At 43.2% G+C, this 15119-nt stretch overlaps 2 protein-coding genes across 2 annotated transcripts in view; both read right to left on the reverse strand.

The window, feature by feature from the left end:
• The window catches only part of rab11fip4a (RAB11 family interacting protein 4 (class II) a), a 35254-nt gene extending 24104 nt beyond the window's left edge, over positions 1–11150 (reverse strand). Inside the window, exons 1-3 of the mRNA XM_028987457.1 lie at positions 10885–11150; positions 5592–5679; positions 1392–1477 (exon numbers count right to left, since the gene is read on the reverse strand). Of these exons, the coding sequence (XP_028843290.1) occupies positions 1392–1477; positions 5592–5679; positions 10885–11037 (327 nt within the window). The 5' untranslated portion in view covers positions 11038–11150. The remainder of the gene's footprint in view (positions 1–1391; positions 1478–5591; positions 5680–10884) is intronic.
• A 494-nt stretch (positions 11151–11644) lies between these two features.
• coil (coilin p80) lies at positions 11645–15070 on the reverse strand. Its single transcript, XM_028987516.1, has 7 exons — positions 14801–15070; positions 13146–14253; positions 12903–12992; positions 12622–12669; positions 12454–12523; positions 12292–12380; positions 11645–11761 (listed from the first exon to the last, which is right to left on the reverse strand). The coding sequence occupies exons 1-7, from the start codon at positions 15049–15051 to the stop codon at positions 11714–11716; spliced, it is 1704 nt and encodes a 567-aa protein (XP_028843349.1). The 5' UTR covers positions 15052–15070; the 3' UTR covers positions 11645–11713.
• Between the last annotated feature and the right edge of the window lie 49 nt (positions 15071–15119).

Below are 15119 nucleotides of genomic sequence, written 5' to 3' on the forward strand. Positions count from 1 at the left end.
TACCCAACAGTACAGACCAAAGTAAGGAGATCAAACATTTACATTCTGCTGAGCCATAGACAAACCACTAGGTCAACATGCTGACACAGGACATTAAGACTCACAGTGTGGAGTTGTGCTCAGCTGCCCCTGAGGTGGGAATGAGTCTGGGATCAGTGGAACAACAACAGGGCGAGCAATGGGAGAGTAGAGAAACCAGCGCAGTGGCTGGGTCACGAGTAACTAATCACGACTTTCCTCAACTCCACAGCGAAGGTACAGCTTTGAGGTTCTGAAGTACTAAACATTGTGTGTGTCTTAGACAACGTAGTTAAAAAGTAACTATAGAACTGCGGTGACATTTGCTGTAAATGGCACAATCTAAGGTGCATTTCCTTTTCGTTTTAACAGTAAGACTAAGTGTCACCTAAAGTAAGAGTAGCTGCCTAAAGGTAAAAATCTGTGAAATGAAATCAGGACCCAACACACCACATGCACACCAGCAGAAAATAAAGAAACCCCATACACACAGCCTGCCTCTCAAATAGCTGAATCGAAAAGTGCATGAACCCCTGCTAACCCCATCCAACTGGCAGAGACTGTACAAGGAAAGAGCTAAAGCAAATGCCACTGCACCACTCACCATGTCCTTAAGTCCGAGTGTGATTCCCTAATGACACCCAGAGATTATAGATTACACAGAATGACAACTTTGTCCAGTTCCAGTGAGACGGCAGTGTTGGTCAGTGGCAAGCCGACCTGTCATGGCCTGAGATTAGCATGAGCGAACAAACGCCTCCACATACAGCACAGTCAGCTCAGAGCACCGAGGGATGGAACACAAACGAGCTAAAGCCACTTTAACACCACCCACATTCCACTCTGTATACAAACCTGCAGTCACACACACACAACCTGACCCCAAACAGACCGACAGTCACACATGTCGGATCAGGTGGAATAATCTTATTTTCTCCCAGGTAGTTGCTAAGGTAGGAGGTTGCTATGATATCCGAATGTGGTGCTAACTGGTTGCTATGATTTTGGTAGGTCAAGTGGTTACTATAGTGTTGACTGGTGGTTGCAAGGGTGTTTTTAGTCTTTGGGGGCTAACTTTATTCATACTCCTACACAGCAATGCAGTGACAACATCACGGCAACAATCGTCTTATGGTCTTCCTGATAGCTCCAATAAACGTTGTTACTGTTGTTCCAAAATCAAGATAATTCAATAAAATTGCCTCTGATGAGCACAAATGGGGCACAGATGTCGACTGCAGAAACTGGTGAGATCGCCCGACACATTCTAATGAACACAGCAAGGCTTGTGTATGTTTTTCAGAGCACTCATCAGTATCTTGGGAGTTCTTGGGTGAGAGGCCTCTCAGGATGGGAACACGTAGAACACCTACCTGATAGTAGTAGCCATTATCAGTCTCGTATGGTTGGGAACTGATGCTGGGCGTTTCCAGAGCAGACTTCAGGATCTCCTCACAACCTGCAGGAAGAAAGGATAGAAAGGATACCAATGCACACTTATTGTACTGTCAATCAAGCATTAATACACAAGAGGGAGTATCATTCCAAAAATATATATATGCATATAGGCAATAATAAACTATTCTCTCTTCTTAGGTTGGAACTAAATGTGGATTTATATTATATTCTATTATATAGGGAAATTAACTATTTCCTTTTTAATTCAGTTGGCTTTTTATTTTGCTAATCATTTTAAAAAACCATGGCATGTAGGTGAGTTTTGGTTAAAAATTGTAATCCAATAATATAAGCATGTATGTATTACAATAACCAAGGGACCAAAATAAATAATTTGAACACACACATACACAACATCAAGGCCACACATACCCATATCTGAATATCTATTCATATTGATATTATATCCAGAGTAAATCTGCTGTCAAAACAATTCATCCACACACACGGGCAAGCAAAACACACAGTTTGTGTGAGTAAGCTGAGATAATACTGTATGACAGTGATAAACACACTGCTGATAGAACCCTCCAGGGGAAGGGCAGTTGTCACTTTTAACATTAATCACACTTCAGTCCAATTCCCGCTGTTTTATTCCACAGCTACACCTCGGATCAGTACTCCAGTCAGCAGTGAAGGCAAGCCTGACATGCATTAATCAGCCACAACTGGCAACACAGCTTACAACCTGAGGGTCAAATGCATGGTCAAATGCAGAGGAGACAACAGAATAAATATCAGCTGTCTATATAGAGATTGTCAATATGCTCTTTTCATGTATTCTAAAGTATCTGTAAATGATATTACATGTGAAAATCAGCGTAACACCCATCATAACACTGGGACACCTCGGTTCAGAATAATGCAAGATAGCATGTTTGGTGTGCCAAGTCACAGAACCTGTGAGTGATCATTACCCAATTCATGCCCTAAGCCCCATGGCACCTAGGCATCACACATGAGAGAGAGAGAGAGAGAGAGAGAGAGAGAGAGAGAGAGAATTTGGAGAATTTGAAGTTGTTGTTTTCCTCAAACCATTCTTCAACCATTTCTGAGTGTGTCAAGGTGCATCATCCTGCTAAAAGATGCAGCATGGCCACAGACATGTATATGAACACATAGAAATTCTAGACATTCACCAAATATTTTGACTCAGCCAGTCTTTATAGCTGAACAATGTGAGCACTGTGAATTAATACCAGAGGGATATTCAAGAGAGAAAAGGTTCTGGTCTAAATTCCAAAAATAGGGAGAACTGAGTGATGCATGGCAAGAGCTCAGGAACTTGGTAGTCACATGACCATCATCCCAAGTGGGCCAGCACTCTGCTTCATACAGGGCATTCATACAGGGCAAACACTGCAGAAGCTCCACAAATGCAAATTGCAGCGAGAGCACGCCTTTAATGCAAGAAGCCAGGCGAAACTCAGACAGAAAATTAAAAAAGAACCGAGGGATTGATGAGAGGAAGAAGCTGGGGCTAACGTGCAGAAGGGAAAAGGCTGGTCTTGAACAACAGGTTCTGACAGCCCAATACATTTTCAAAGCCACACAACCAGGGAGGAACCAGGAGGAACGGGCCGAATGACCCGTTTTCAGATATGCTTGAACAATGAAGGCAATGGTGGTCCTGTCGCTGATCATTAGTGAGGGAGACACTGAGCGAGTGCATTCTCAGCCCCTCAGCCTCATTAGGCACAAGGCTTTAGATAACACTGGCCATGCTGGGCTCCTACAGGCTCAGGGCCTAGAGACTACTGCAACCCATTCCCACAGTGTGTCGGCACAGAGCAAAGCTGCCCTGGCACTGCATGGTTGGGTTGATGGCCAGTCTTTTCACTGGTACTTGTGACTAGTAACATGGTCTATTTTAACACTAATAAAGGGCTTTCATTATCCTCATCATCATCATATTAACCGCAGTGCCATCACACAGCCTGGCATGGCTTTCGGGTTCATCAGTTTGGCAGCTACACCGGAAATGTCTGCCTGGCCAAAGTGTTGAGTTGGTCCTTTACTGAGGGTAATGATCCCTGCCTGGACAGGGCTATAGCCTGCAGGGTTGCAATACAGTGTTGACAGAGGTCCGATAATTTTAATATCTGTTGACGTTTAAGTTCAAGTTGAGCTTTATTGTTATTTCAGCTTCATACATGTTAGACAGTACATATAAAACGAAAGAACGTTTCCACGTAACCTGTTGCTACATGTAAAATGTAAACAATTAAACAAAGTTACAAACTGACATAAAGTGCACGTGTGCAACACAGACAAACTGGGCTACATAAAGTGCAAACAGGCAGTGCAAGAGTAAAACACGTAGACAACAATCACACAGACAGCGCTAAACTAGTGAAATGAATAGAGAATATGCGAAGTACAAATCTGTACTATCAATAATTCCAAAAATCCAATACATACTCTGCTCTGCATACATACTTGGCTTGTAAATGTGTGGTGACGCACAAAATAAAAAACTGTTTTTTACAGACATTCTGCCGGTAAAATTTGCATACACAAAATCTATACACTATAATATGCACAGTCTATGATAATATGTGTTATTGAAGATGATTTTCTTAGCAATGCCAGAATGGACATTGGGTGTGTATGATAATTCTTCTCAAAATACATTCATTTTAAGTTGCTGGTAAAGTACTTCAACGTTTAGGATCTGGCAACACTATTGCAATATGGCAAACTGGTGAAGATCAGAAAGAACTACTGAGAGGAAGCAGCAGCAGTCCGGGAGGTATTTTTATTTGATTAAAAATCTAAATAACAGTATTATCAGTAATTACACCTGTCTGGTGGTCTGAAAAATGTAAAGCATCAACCTATACATCAGATTAAGAAACATCTAGCATAAACATGTATAAATGCTTGAACATGTTAAACGATTAATTTTCAAATAATTGTCTTAAGGTGAAAGTATTTAAAGACAAACAGTGCTGAAAAATTGCAGAAATTTGCATCTTTTGTGTGTAGAATAACATTACTTTTGGAGACACGCAGCTGCTGAGGGACTGAAATACAGAAGCAACGTACTCAGTACCAGTTCACCACTGTATAAAGCTACTAAAGAGCGAAATGGCTGATCATGGAGCCAAGGAGGGTTAGGGGATGTGCTACCGATACTTGAACAATGAGAAGGAGGGTATTGCTAGATATGCAAGTGGGTGGGAAACCAATTCACTATCCACAGGGCAGTTTTGGTCAAGCGTGTAAGGAAGTGGACCCATAATTGGAAGGCTGCCGGTTCAAATCTCCAGCCGCAAAGGTACCACTGAGGTGCCACTGAGCAAAGGCACATTGCTCCCCGGGCGCATTTCTCGGCTGCACACTGCTCACTAAGATGATGGATTAAATGCAAAGGACACCTTTTGTTGTGTGCACGATGTGTTTTGCTGCAGTGTTACCTAATTGCCATTTATAATGTATACCTAATTGCCATTTATTTTATTGACTGACAACACATCTGTCTACATATAGTATTCAATTACCCAGTGAATGATTTAGTATTCAAACAAGAAAGAAGAGTAAGAGTAAGCATTATATATATATGTGTGTGTGTGTGTGTGTGTGTGTGTGTGTGTGTGTGCATGTACGTTTGATGCTCACTCTTCCTCTTTCTTTAAAGAATACTAAATAAGGAGAAAAGCTCATATAGAAGCTTACGGAATTTGCTGATAATCCAAAAGCTGACATCTGAAGATATCAGTTACTCTGTATTTCTGTGTGTAACATTGTAAAGAGTTAATTACTCATCAGTACAGTAGATTATCGACTGAATTGCGACTGTATGTGCATTTTCACATCACACAGTTCTGCATGCATATTTTTTGCACAGACGCACTGCCAAAAAGATGATGGTGATTTCATCAGCTCTTCTGTGGTGTCCCGTGGCATTTTTTTGTGTTTGTTTTTGTATGGTTGTTGCAGGACCTATAATTAGCATCGTGAAATAGAGGAAGGGATCTTACAGCTCAGTCATGTGAACCTAAAATGAACAGTAGGCCTAAATAATGCAGACAAGATGCAAACAGACACACACAGACTTCTAGGCATGACTGTAGATTAATACAGTCACAGGAACTGCAACAGCCCACCCTTACCCTTGACGGCAAACACTCCATGGCAAAAGTCTTTGAAGTTGATCCTGCCATGTGCGTTGGGGTCCAGGTACTTGGCAAACTTCTTCACCTGCAACAAGAAGCAGAACAATTTTTAAAAATGATACCCAGCATCAAGCTGCACACCTGTGTGAAACGTGTTAAACATTTCGTCTTAATAACTGGCGGTGAGTCAGTTTGCATGCTACTCAGGATGAAGAAAACAACACATTCTCGGAAAATACTGTTATTAATGTTCTGTTGTTGGTTAATTATGCTAAATTGCAAATGACTGTATTGTACATCAATAATCCGGTGGCCGTGGAAGAGGTTCAGATTAATTCATTCATTTGCACTTTCCTGACTTTGCATGGAGAGAGAAAATCCAACTGTGGTATGTAAGAGCTTCTGTGTCAAAGCCAAAGGCATCACTCACACTCACAATATGGACTGCAGGCTCCTGAGCAGACATCCATTATGCATAACAGAAATTATTTATTACAAACCCAGAATATCGAGAGAGGTCAGTCTGTTTATTTAATGTAACCGCGATACAAAAAGGGAAAAATACAAAAAAAACATTGTGTGAATGTGTGAATATGAACTGGTTTCTTTATAATAAGCTGAAATAAAAAAAACTCAAATAAAAATGGACACACAGACACAGTGTCACTGTTCTCCACTATTTTCTCACTAATCAGGTCACTTATAAGTGATTGAGATTAGCCAATCACATAAACACCTTGCATACACAGACATCACAGCTATCCTATCAGACTTCGGGCTCAAGGGAATCACGTTGGTCCTTCATGACCTAGCTGCTAAGGAAGCGGCCCCATAATCGTAAGGTTGCCAGTTTGAATCCCTCTCTGTCACACACTGCTCCCTGGGCGCCTGCTCACTAAGTGTGATGGGTTAAATGCAGAGGACACTTTTCGTTGTGTGCACCGTATGCTGGGCTGCAGTGTTTCACAGTGACAATCACTTCACTTTCACCTTCATGTAACCACACGGCGCTTATTACACAGGACATGTCGCAGAGGAGCAGACTCTACAACTTCTGGGTCAACAATGCAAGAGTGTGAGAAGAGATGACAGCCATCACTGACCCCGATGATGAGAAGTGACGGCCATGAGACGTGAACCCCTGCCGTGAGCTTCCAACATGCGTGTCATCAAAATCAGCTAACCGGTTCTCACACTTCAGAAAAGAGCTGAGCATCACAATTCATTAACACTCACACGACAGCAAGGATCAGAATCTCATGCACCACACCCTCCGCTGCAGCCCAGCAAGGCGCCTAAAACTCCTAAATATAGTTGGATTTGCAAGGCTGAGGCCCGTGAAGTCAATGGCGCTCCATTGTCGTTCAGAGAATTTGACGAAAAGGAATAAGCAAGACTCATATCTTCACTATATTTTACAATGCATTTAACCCATCAATTTGACCAAACCACGCCCCTTCATTACAACATACAAAAAATAACACATACATTTTTTGCATGTCAGTGAAGTCTTATGTATGGTTTCACTTCATTTTTATATAATCAGTTTCCAGTCTACGCGCTGATTATTAGGGGGCGTCGTGTGCAGTGGTAGATGACAGCTTGTGGTTTGTACATTTCTTGAAGAACACTTGAATCAGCATGTCCACGTAGGAGACTGAGGACAGAGAGGTCAGGCCTGATCATCACAAAAGCCCCCACATTGTAGGAGGAGAGGGAGCAATCTGACCACACTGCTGCAGGAACTAGAAACAGATCAGCTGCAATGAAGAAGGAAAATAGGAAAGAAAGAAACCCAGCATGTCCAAGAAGGTTGATTATTCTGGACCAGCGTCTCCTCCTTTTTTAATATTTATCAATCTGACAGGTTACATAAGCAACAAAAAAAATTTAAATATTTACTGCCTGCCAAGTGCAGCGGATGGCAAGCTGCTTCTAAAAGGTAAAAAAACATGTTCTTGACACCGGCCATTGTTCTCCTGCGTAATGGGGAATCTCCCCACCGTTGCTGAAGTCCATCCAAAACTGCACTGCGGTGATGGCGGATACCTCCAGGTTCACCCGTTCTGCTCCAACACAAGTAGGTTAAGCGCGGAGCCGAGGCCCGGGCTCTGGAGAGCAGTGTTGATGGGGCGGTGCTGAATGGGGGTCAACTGTTGGAGGTTTCTCATCCCAGGCCACCGGTGCGACCCACATGGGGACGCCAGCGCCGCAGGGACACGTGTTCATGCACGTTGCCCACCGTGCTAACGCACGCACTCCTGTCCATAACAAACCAGCGAAGGGAATGATGGATTGTGGGAGGACGTATCGGTACAAGGACGTGGTGGTGAGGAGGAGGTGGTGGTGTATGGTTTTTAAAGAGGCCTGCTGGAAGACAGTCATCCATCACCTCTAGCAATGCAAATGACTCACAGTTTGGGGGACCTACACAGCTTGTTAGGAGTGTGTCACCCAGAGACATCGGTGACTGTCCCTCACAAATGACATCACCGTCAGCCTCGTCACTGAACACACGGCCATCTGTGTCCGAACGCTACGTCTATGCAGACAAACAAACAGCCCTCATCCCGGAGCACTGAGACACATCAGATGCTCCCCGGGAGGCACAGGCTTAGAGAGACCCTCTGGCCATATTATTATGACCACCTAGCTTACAGTATATGGACCAATCAGGAGTAACGTTATGACCAACTATGGGTAAAAACAAATAGCCCTGATTATCTCATTAATATGGCACAAGGCAGCGAATGGGATGTTTCTGGAAGCAAGCAAACATTTTACACTTGATGTTGATTTGTTAGAAAGAGGAACAACGGAGAAGTGTAAGGATTTACGCAGACCAAATTCATCCCTTCCTGAAAATGGTATTGCTTGATGACAGAATCCTCATTGTGCAAGATAATGCTTGCCATGTTCTTCAGATTTTAATCAGAGTTGGACAGATATTATAAGTTTAGGACTTTTCTCAGCATTTTAAGCAATGTAGCACTGATGTGATTTGTTTTTATGTTATAGAACAGATCAGCCATTGAAAAGCATCCAGCCTGCAGTTGTCCTGTGGTTAGAAACTGACCACTGGTGAAACATTGACTTTAATGAAGTCTGAGGCTTATAGATAAGCTCCTTTTGTCTCTTCTCTTTTTTTCACATTCGCCATTCTTTCAGTACCATTAAACAGACCAATCAGTCTGCCAGTTAGCAGTGTGTTTTTCACGTACATGTTTATCAATTAACTTCAAATTAAAAACGGTCTCTGAACTTCACATTTGCAACATTTATCAGACGCCTTTATCCAGAGCGACTTACAATCAGTAGTTACAGGGACAGTCCCCCAGGAGCAACTTAGGGTTAAGAGTCTTGCTCAGGGACACAATGGTAGTAAGTGGGGTTTGAACCTGGGTCCTCTGGTTCATAGGCGAGTGTGTTGGCCACTAGGCTACTACCACCCTGTGATTCAAAAATCACAAACATTAATTTTTCCTCATGCCCTTGACCTGAAAAGATTTTATGAATCTGCTTTCCCATGCTGTAAAGATAAGCCCATTAGACACGTCCACAAGGGAGGCGGTGCCTCTTCTCAAGGAGACATTGCCATGGCGACAGGGTTGGAACAAGAGCGTCGTGGATGTTATTTTTAGGACTGTTGGGTGACCGAACCATCAACTGCCTTATGGGTGTCTTATGACCTATGATACCTGACCACACTAATGCATTTAATTGTACACAAACATTCCTAATCGCCTAAAAATTCTTATCAGCTCTACCTATGACAGATGAAACCTTCGAGTAAAGATGAGAAAGACTGGTCATATTTGTTCAGATGTGCAGTCAAAGAGATGCCTTCATTTACATTTATGCCATTTAGCAGACACCCTTATCCACAAGTTACAGGGACAGTCCCCCTGGAGCAACTGGTGGATTACGTGTCTTGCTCAGGGACACAATGGTAGTAAGTGGGGGGGTTGTCATCTTGTGGTTCATGCAGGTGATTGATGAGACCGTGAATAACAAAGTCATGACACTAGAAGAAGCTTTACAAACGTTACATATGTTTATGATATGAATGACAGTGCTGAAAAGTGAGAAAATCATTTTCTGTGTTTACTCATACCCCTGTATGTAAATCAGCACCTTCATGGAAACCTGACCCAGACAAGACGCTTCCACAGCATGTGGAGAGCATATAGCAGAACAGCAAGCAGGTATACATTGTTCCACTCCTATCCATATAATCTATTGCAGAAGAACTCGGAGACATTGGTCATATCAAGGATAAATGTGTAATGTAGTCGCTTTGGAATCTTTTTTTCACTTTGTGAAACTGATTTACACTGTCATAGCGACCAGGCCAATAGCCAGATGGCTTTTATTATATGGTCGCCATAGAGATCACATTAAGTCTGCAGAAAATATAAACATATCGTAGTCAATGTGTGTTTTACGCATGTTACACACAACGACAGAAAAGCTCCCAGTCACCATAATTCTAAACTGCTGTCCTTCAAAACCTCTTATTCCAGCTTGGAGACGCCGGCAACTATGAGTGTTTTAAAATCCATCCATTGTTTTTTTTTCATCCAAGGTTGTAACTTAGGCTTCTAGAATAATCTTGCCTTGCCAATTCAGTCAGTGACAACATCCTGCAGATTCATTTTTGCAGTGTATTGACAACAGTAACATTGTGCAATCAAGGCATTAATGATGACTGATGAATAAACAAGACTGCCTCTCCTCCGAGTGGCATTACAACATCCAAACCCTGGCACAGATATCATGGCTTACAAGGGCATCCAATAAGCAGGCAGGGATGTTGCTCCATAAAAACATTTGTTTATTAAAATATTGAAAAGCTACAGGTTTATATTTTATTCTTTACTTACCTAGGGACCACAGTACTTACTAAGATGGGCCACAAAGCAAAGATCTCACAACACCTCCAGTTGTTTAATACTCCAGATTGGATGGTTCGTTTACTTACTGTGGAATAATTCTACAACAACAACAAAAACGAACTAATGCATAAATAAAAAAAAAATCCCCATCATTCTCTCTGTGTTTAGGGACACAGACACTGTTGCTGTGAAGGTGAACTGAATGATCAAGCAGTTTATGTATCATGACCCTTATTTATAGGTATATTTAACATGAATACAGTTTCATTTGACTAATCACTGCTTCCACGCTCTGGTGTAACAACCTGTTCAGTCCCCGTTGCAATGTTCGCATTCCTCCAGAACCAAACGATGCGAATGCAACATCTTGCATCAGGTAGGTCCGGGGTCCCTACCTCATCGCCCTGCCCGAACTGAAGCCCGAGGTCCACCAGGTGCTCGACCCGAATGTACCCGTCCGCGTCCTCGTCGCAGACGTCGAACACCTCCTTCAGCTTCCTCAGGAAGCCCAGGAGCTGCTCCTGGTCCGGGAAGCCAGTTGCGTCCATGTCCGAAGGAAACGTCGACGGCGGGAGATTAGAGCGACTCCGAGTGGCCGTGGACGGCGGGCGCCATCACCTCGCCGCTCCGCCGCTCTTCACCGAGCCCCGCGGCCGTGACGTCACCAGCATCCTCGCTTGGAGCGGGAGAGACCACTGGCCGCGGTGAGGGGGGTTCGGGATGATTTAAAAAAAAAAAAAAAAAAAAAAAAAACACCCGTCTTGCTTCTTTGTAGATTAAATTCCCATTAACAGGCCGACCCGCTTTTGTTTAAATCCCGAACTTTTCAAATCAGATCAACTCTAGTGTTTACTTTTACTTTCTCGACGAAATGCGACCCTCTTACCTGTACGTCAGCATGAATCAGCCATATGAATTTCTTTGATTTAGTTTTTATCACGTCGATGACGATTTTACAACATTTTGAATGTAAAACAGATTTATTTAGGAAAGTTAACCCCAGAGCATCAATACTTATTTTCTTAAAATACAATTCAACAGTCAACAAAATAACACCAAAGGCAAGTTCAATGACAAAAAATGTGTTCAAATGTACTGAAAAACATATATATTTATTTACCTCATTTGAGTTAAAACTAAGAACTGTTGCTATTTAAAAAAAAAAAAAAAAAAAAAGGACACAAAAGCACATCATCAGTTATTGACAGTTTTGGTGTATGGATCCTATACAATCAGTCTGGGCTCCAGTAGCGACGTCCAGTTCTCGTTCAGCTGCAGGCGGGAAGAAAAAAAAAAAATATTCATGGACAGACAGACATCACACACAATCTTCATTCTGTGAAACAATTAAGAGGGATCATCAAAGAGCCACAGTTCTACACGATAGCCGAGGTAGGTTAACATTAGGCAACAAAGGAACAAAAGAACAGGGTTTAACTCTGGAACACAGCATCACACAGTGCAAGTGAAACACAGGATGCTGAACAAGCAAAAAAAAAAAAGAAACGCTTTGGTAAAAAATAACTGAAGTTACCAGCTATTTATGAACATGTGCAACATTCCAGCAGGATTTTAACTAATCACCACAAAGATTTAATCAATCACAGACTCGTATAATGTTAAAGTAATTCTGCACTAAAGCAGATTAAACAATTCATCACAATATGTTAAAAAAAAGTGACTTTTGACAGTTCAACTGTTGAACTGGCTCCATTCAGGGTCCATCTACCAAACCAGCCCAACTCCACTTCAATTTAGTCCAGTTATAACTGGTTTAGCACCAACACAAGGAGACTGTGTACCTTGGAACCTTGAACTACAGCATACTCCACACTCTCTGAACCATCAGGGTTTTGATAGACCAAGTCGAATTTCCCTGGTTCTGTGGGAGCTGTGGAAATACAAGGAAGTTATTCAAGGTCACTAAATTTTTTGCTTGCTACCAGATTTGCTAAATACAGTACCTTTCACCCAAGAGAGGAGCTCCAGCGCAATCATGTTAGTGCTCATGTTGAATCCAGTGACACTTGCTTCCTGAGAGGATATTTTACATTCAGGTTACACTTTCAGACCAAATCTGACATGAAAATTGAGCTCAAAGTCCCAACTTGTCGAAAGTCCGTAGCGTTTACCTTGTAATCGGATACTTCAGGTGTATAGTTTTCAGTCAGCTCCAGAAGCTGCATGATGACAAATCGAAACAGAGCATCAATACATTTATGCAGCTCTACTCTCTGGTTACATGTAATACAGGACCTAATATAAAACAACTCCAATCGTTAACAGACAGGTTACAACAGGGCATTGGGAGAAGACCTTGTGAGAGCAGGTACTACAGTCAGAGGCTAGGAAAATACTAAAATGTAACTACTGATATATGGCAAATGGACAATCATTAGGACTAATGAGCTACCTTGAAAGCAATCTTTTGTCCCACTGGAGGAGGTGCTGCCAAGAGAGGCAGCGCACTGTAATCCCGGCTAGGCAAAGGTTCTGGAGGATTCTTCAAAAAAAGTGATATGATGGGTACATAATCTTATACACAATCTTGTGTATGACAATCACTTCACTTTTACATCTCACTCTTTAAAAATATATTTTTGGCTAACGCTAGCTAGTTAGTAAAAATTAATTAACTGCAATTTAATGCACATACCTGTAAAACTAAACTCTGGTTGGTCAGTATGTCACTTTGGTTGTGCTGTAGTTCATTTCCATTGCTGTAGTTCCAGGGAGTGCCTCTGACATTCCCTGGTCCTCTACCACCCCCACGTCCCCGTTTGTTGTACCTGTTCGCCCCCTTTCCTGTCCCCGGCCTAGCGAGAGCGTCCTGCCCTCTACTGCCATGGTCACTGGCATTAGGGGAGAACGCATGTGCAACTTTCAGGCCCATGCCACCCAAGCACGGTTTCCTGATCACCAGTTCTATTTCACTGCTGTCTGAAGAGTCCGAAGAGTCGGGTCCTTGAGCCGGTCTGCTGCTGGTGGGAGCATGCGAGGGGTCTGCTAAAGGAGGCTGAGGGTGGAGCGTCGTTTTAGCAGGCGGGGTCAGAGCACGTCTAGCAGGACACGGAGGCCGTGGTTCTGGGCTCGTTGTGTCTGAAGAGGTGGTGTCCTCAGGCAGTAGTTGTATAGTGGTTTTATTCGCTGTATTCACATGGGCTTTGGACTGGGAGGCATTATTGGGGATCTCATCTTCACTGCTGTCACTGGTCGTCTCCTGCTGCATCCTGACTGCAAGCGTTTTTCCATTTACAGCGGAAGTAGACGGCCTTTCATTGCTGGAATTGTTTGTCCGGGGTTTGGAGACGGACAACTTTACCCCCGGAGTTGTTTGTTTGGGTGCCACCTTGGGTTTTTCAGCTGTCTTCTTTCTCTTGGCCTTCTTATTTTTCTTGTTTTTGCTGGTTGCCTCAGCAGCCCTACGTTCAGGAACCTCTGTGGCCTTGTATTCTTCACTGCTCTCACTGGAGTCTGAAGACATCTCCTGAGGCTTCCTGGCTGGAGGAGCTTTTCCACTGACATTGTCTGTCAGGGGTTTGGAGACCGGCGCCTTTTCAGCAGCTTTCTTCTTTCTCTTCTTTTTATTTTCATTGGTTGCTTCAGCAGCCCTACCTTCAGGATTCTCTTTGATCCTTTTTGCATCCTTTGGTCCATCCTCTACTGACCGTTCATCTGTGTCTCTCCTCCTCTTCTTCTTCTTTTCCTTCTTAGAAGGGGTTGGATGTGCAGAGTCAAAATTAAAAAGGCTTTCTTCTTTCACTCTGCCAAACAAAGAATTGACAATTATTACGATCAATGCTTCTAGTCAAAATAAACAGTTTCCCTGTTCTGGATTAAGCCTAGTCCAAGATTAAAAATGAACTTCAATGAAGTTTTCCATTCAAAAACGGGAACAGTGGGGTCAGACCTTGAAACTATTTAATAAACCAGTCCACACCAGAAATACTTTTTTCCCCTCAGAATTATTGACGTCGAGCACGTGCCTAAAAAACATTTACATTTAAGGCATTTGGCAGACGCCCTTATCCAGAGCGACTTACAACGTGCTTCCATGTTACAATCAATGAAGTGATCAATTCTGGTTCACTAGGACCCCCAACTATGAATACAATCCTTTTATTCACTCTGTTGTAGTTTATATACATGCGAAAGACAATAAGAAGGTTACAAGTTCATCTAAATATTCTCTAAAGAGGAAGGTCTTGAGCTGCCGTTTGAAAATACTCAGTGACTGAGCTGTTCTGACCTCAAGGGGAAGTTCATTCCACCACCGAGGTGGAAAAAAACACATTTCCTCTTGCTCGTCACCTTAAAACGTCGTTGTCCCGCACTATGAAGATGCTCTCGGTCGGAGGCAGGTAGTACTCGCCGACAAACAGGTCCAGGCCGGTTCCCCGGCGGTAATCAAACCGGTCCCTGATCACGCTGACCAGGTCCGCGACCACCCGGCACCGGTTCAGGTCCACCAGCAGCAGACACGTGCGGCAGGGGGACACGGCGGGAGGCGCGTAGTCGAAGTGGAGCCGCAGGCGCACCGCGTTCTGGCTGGAGGCGGCCATTGCTGAGGATCCCGGTGCGCTGCGGCGCCCCCTGTCGGCCGGGAAGGGGAACCGGCTCCTTGAGCGCC

The sequence above is a fragment of the Denticeps clupeoides genome, chromosome 7 (genome assembly GCF_900700375.1).
Source record: "Denticeps clupeoides chromosome 7, fDenClu1.1, whole genome shotgun sequence".
Classification (NCBI taxonomy): Eukaryota; Metazoa; Chordata; class Actinopteri; order Clupeiformes; family Denticipitidae; genus Denticeps; species Denticeps clupeoides.

What these genes read in the sequence shown, in the direction of transcription:
- coil (XM_028987516.1), bottom strand. Translation starts at nt 15,051, where the DNA reads ATGGCCGCCTCCAGCCAGAACGCGGTGCGCCTGCGGCTCCACTTCGAC. An exon ending in CGGGACAACGACGTTTTAAG is followed by an intron (nt 14,254 to 14,800) that starts GTGACGAGCAAG and finishes TTTGTTTGGCAG; the next exon opens with AGTGAAAGAAGAAAGCCTTT. An exon ending in GACAAAAGATTGCTTTCAAG is followed by an intron (nt 12,670 to 12,902) that starts GTAGCTCATTAG and finishes GTCATCATGCAG; the next exon opens with CTTCTGGAGCTGACTGAAAA.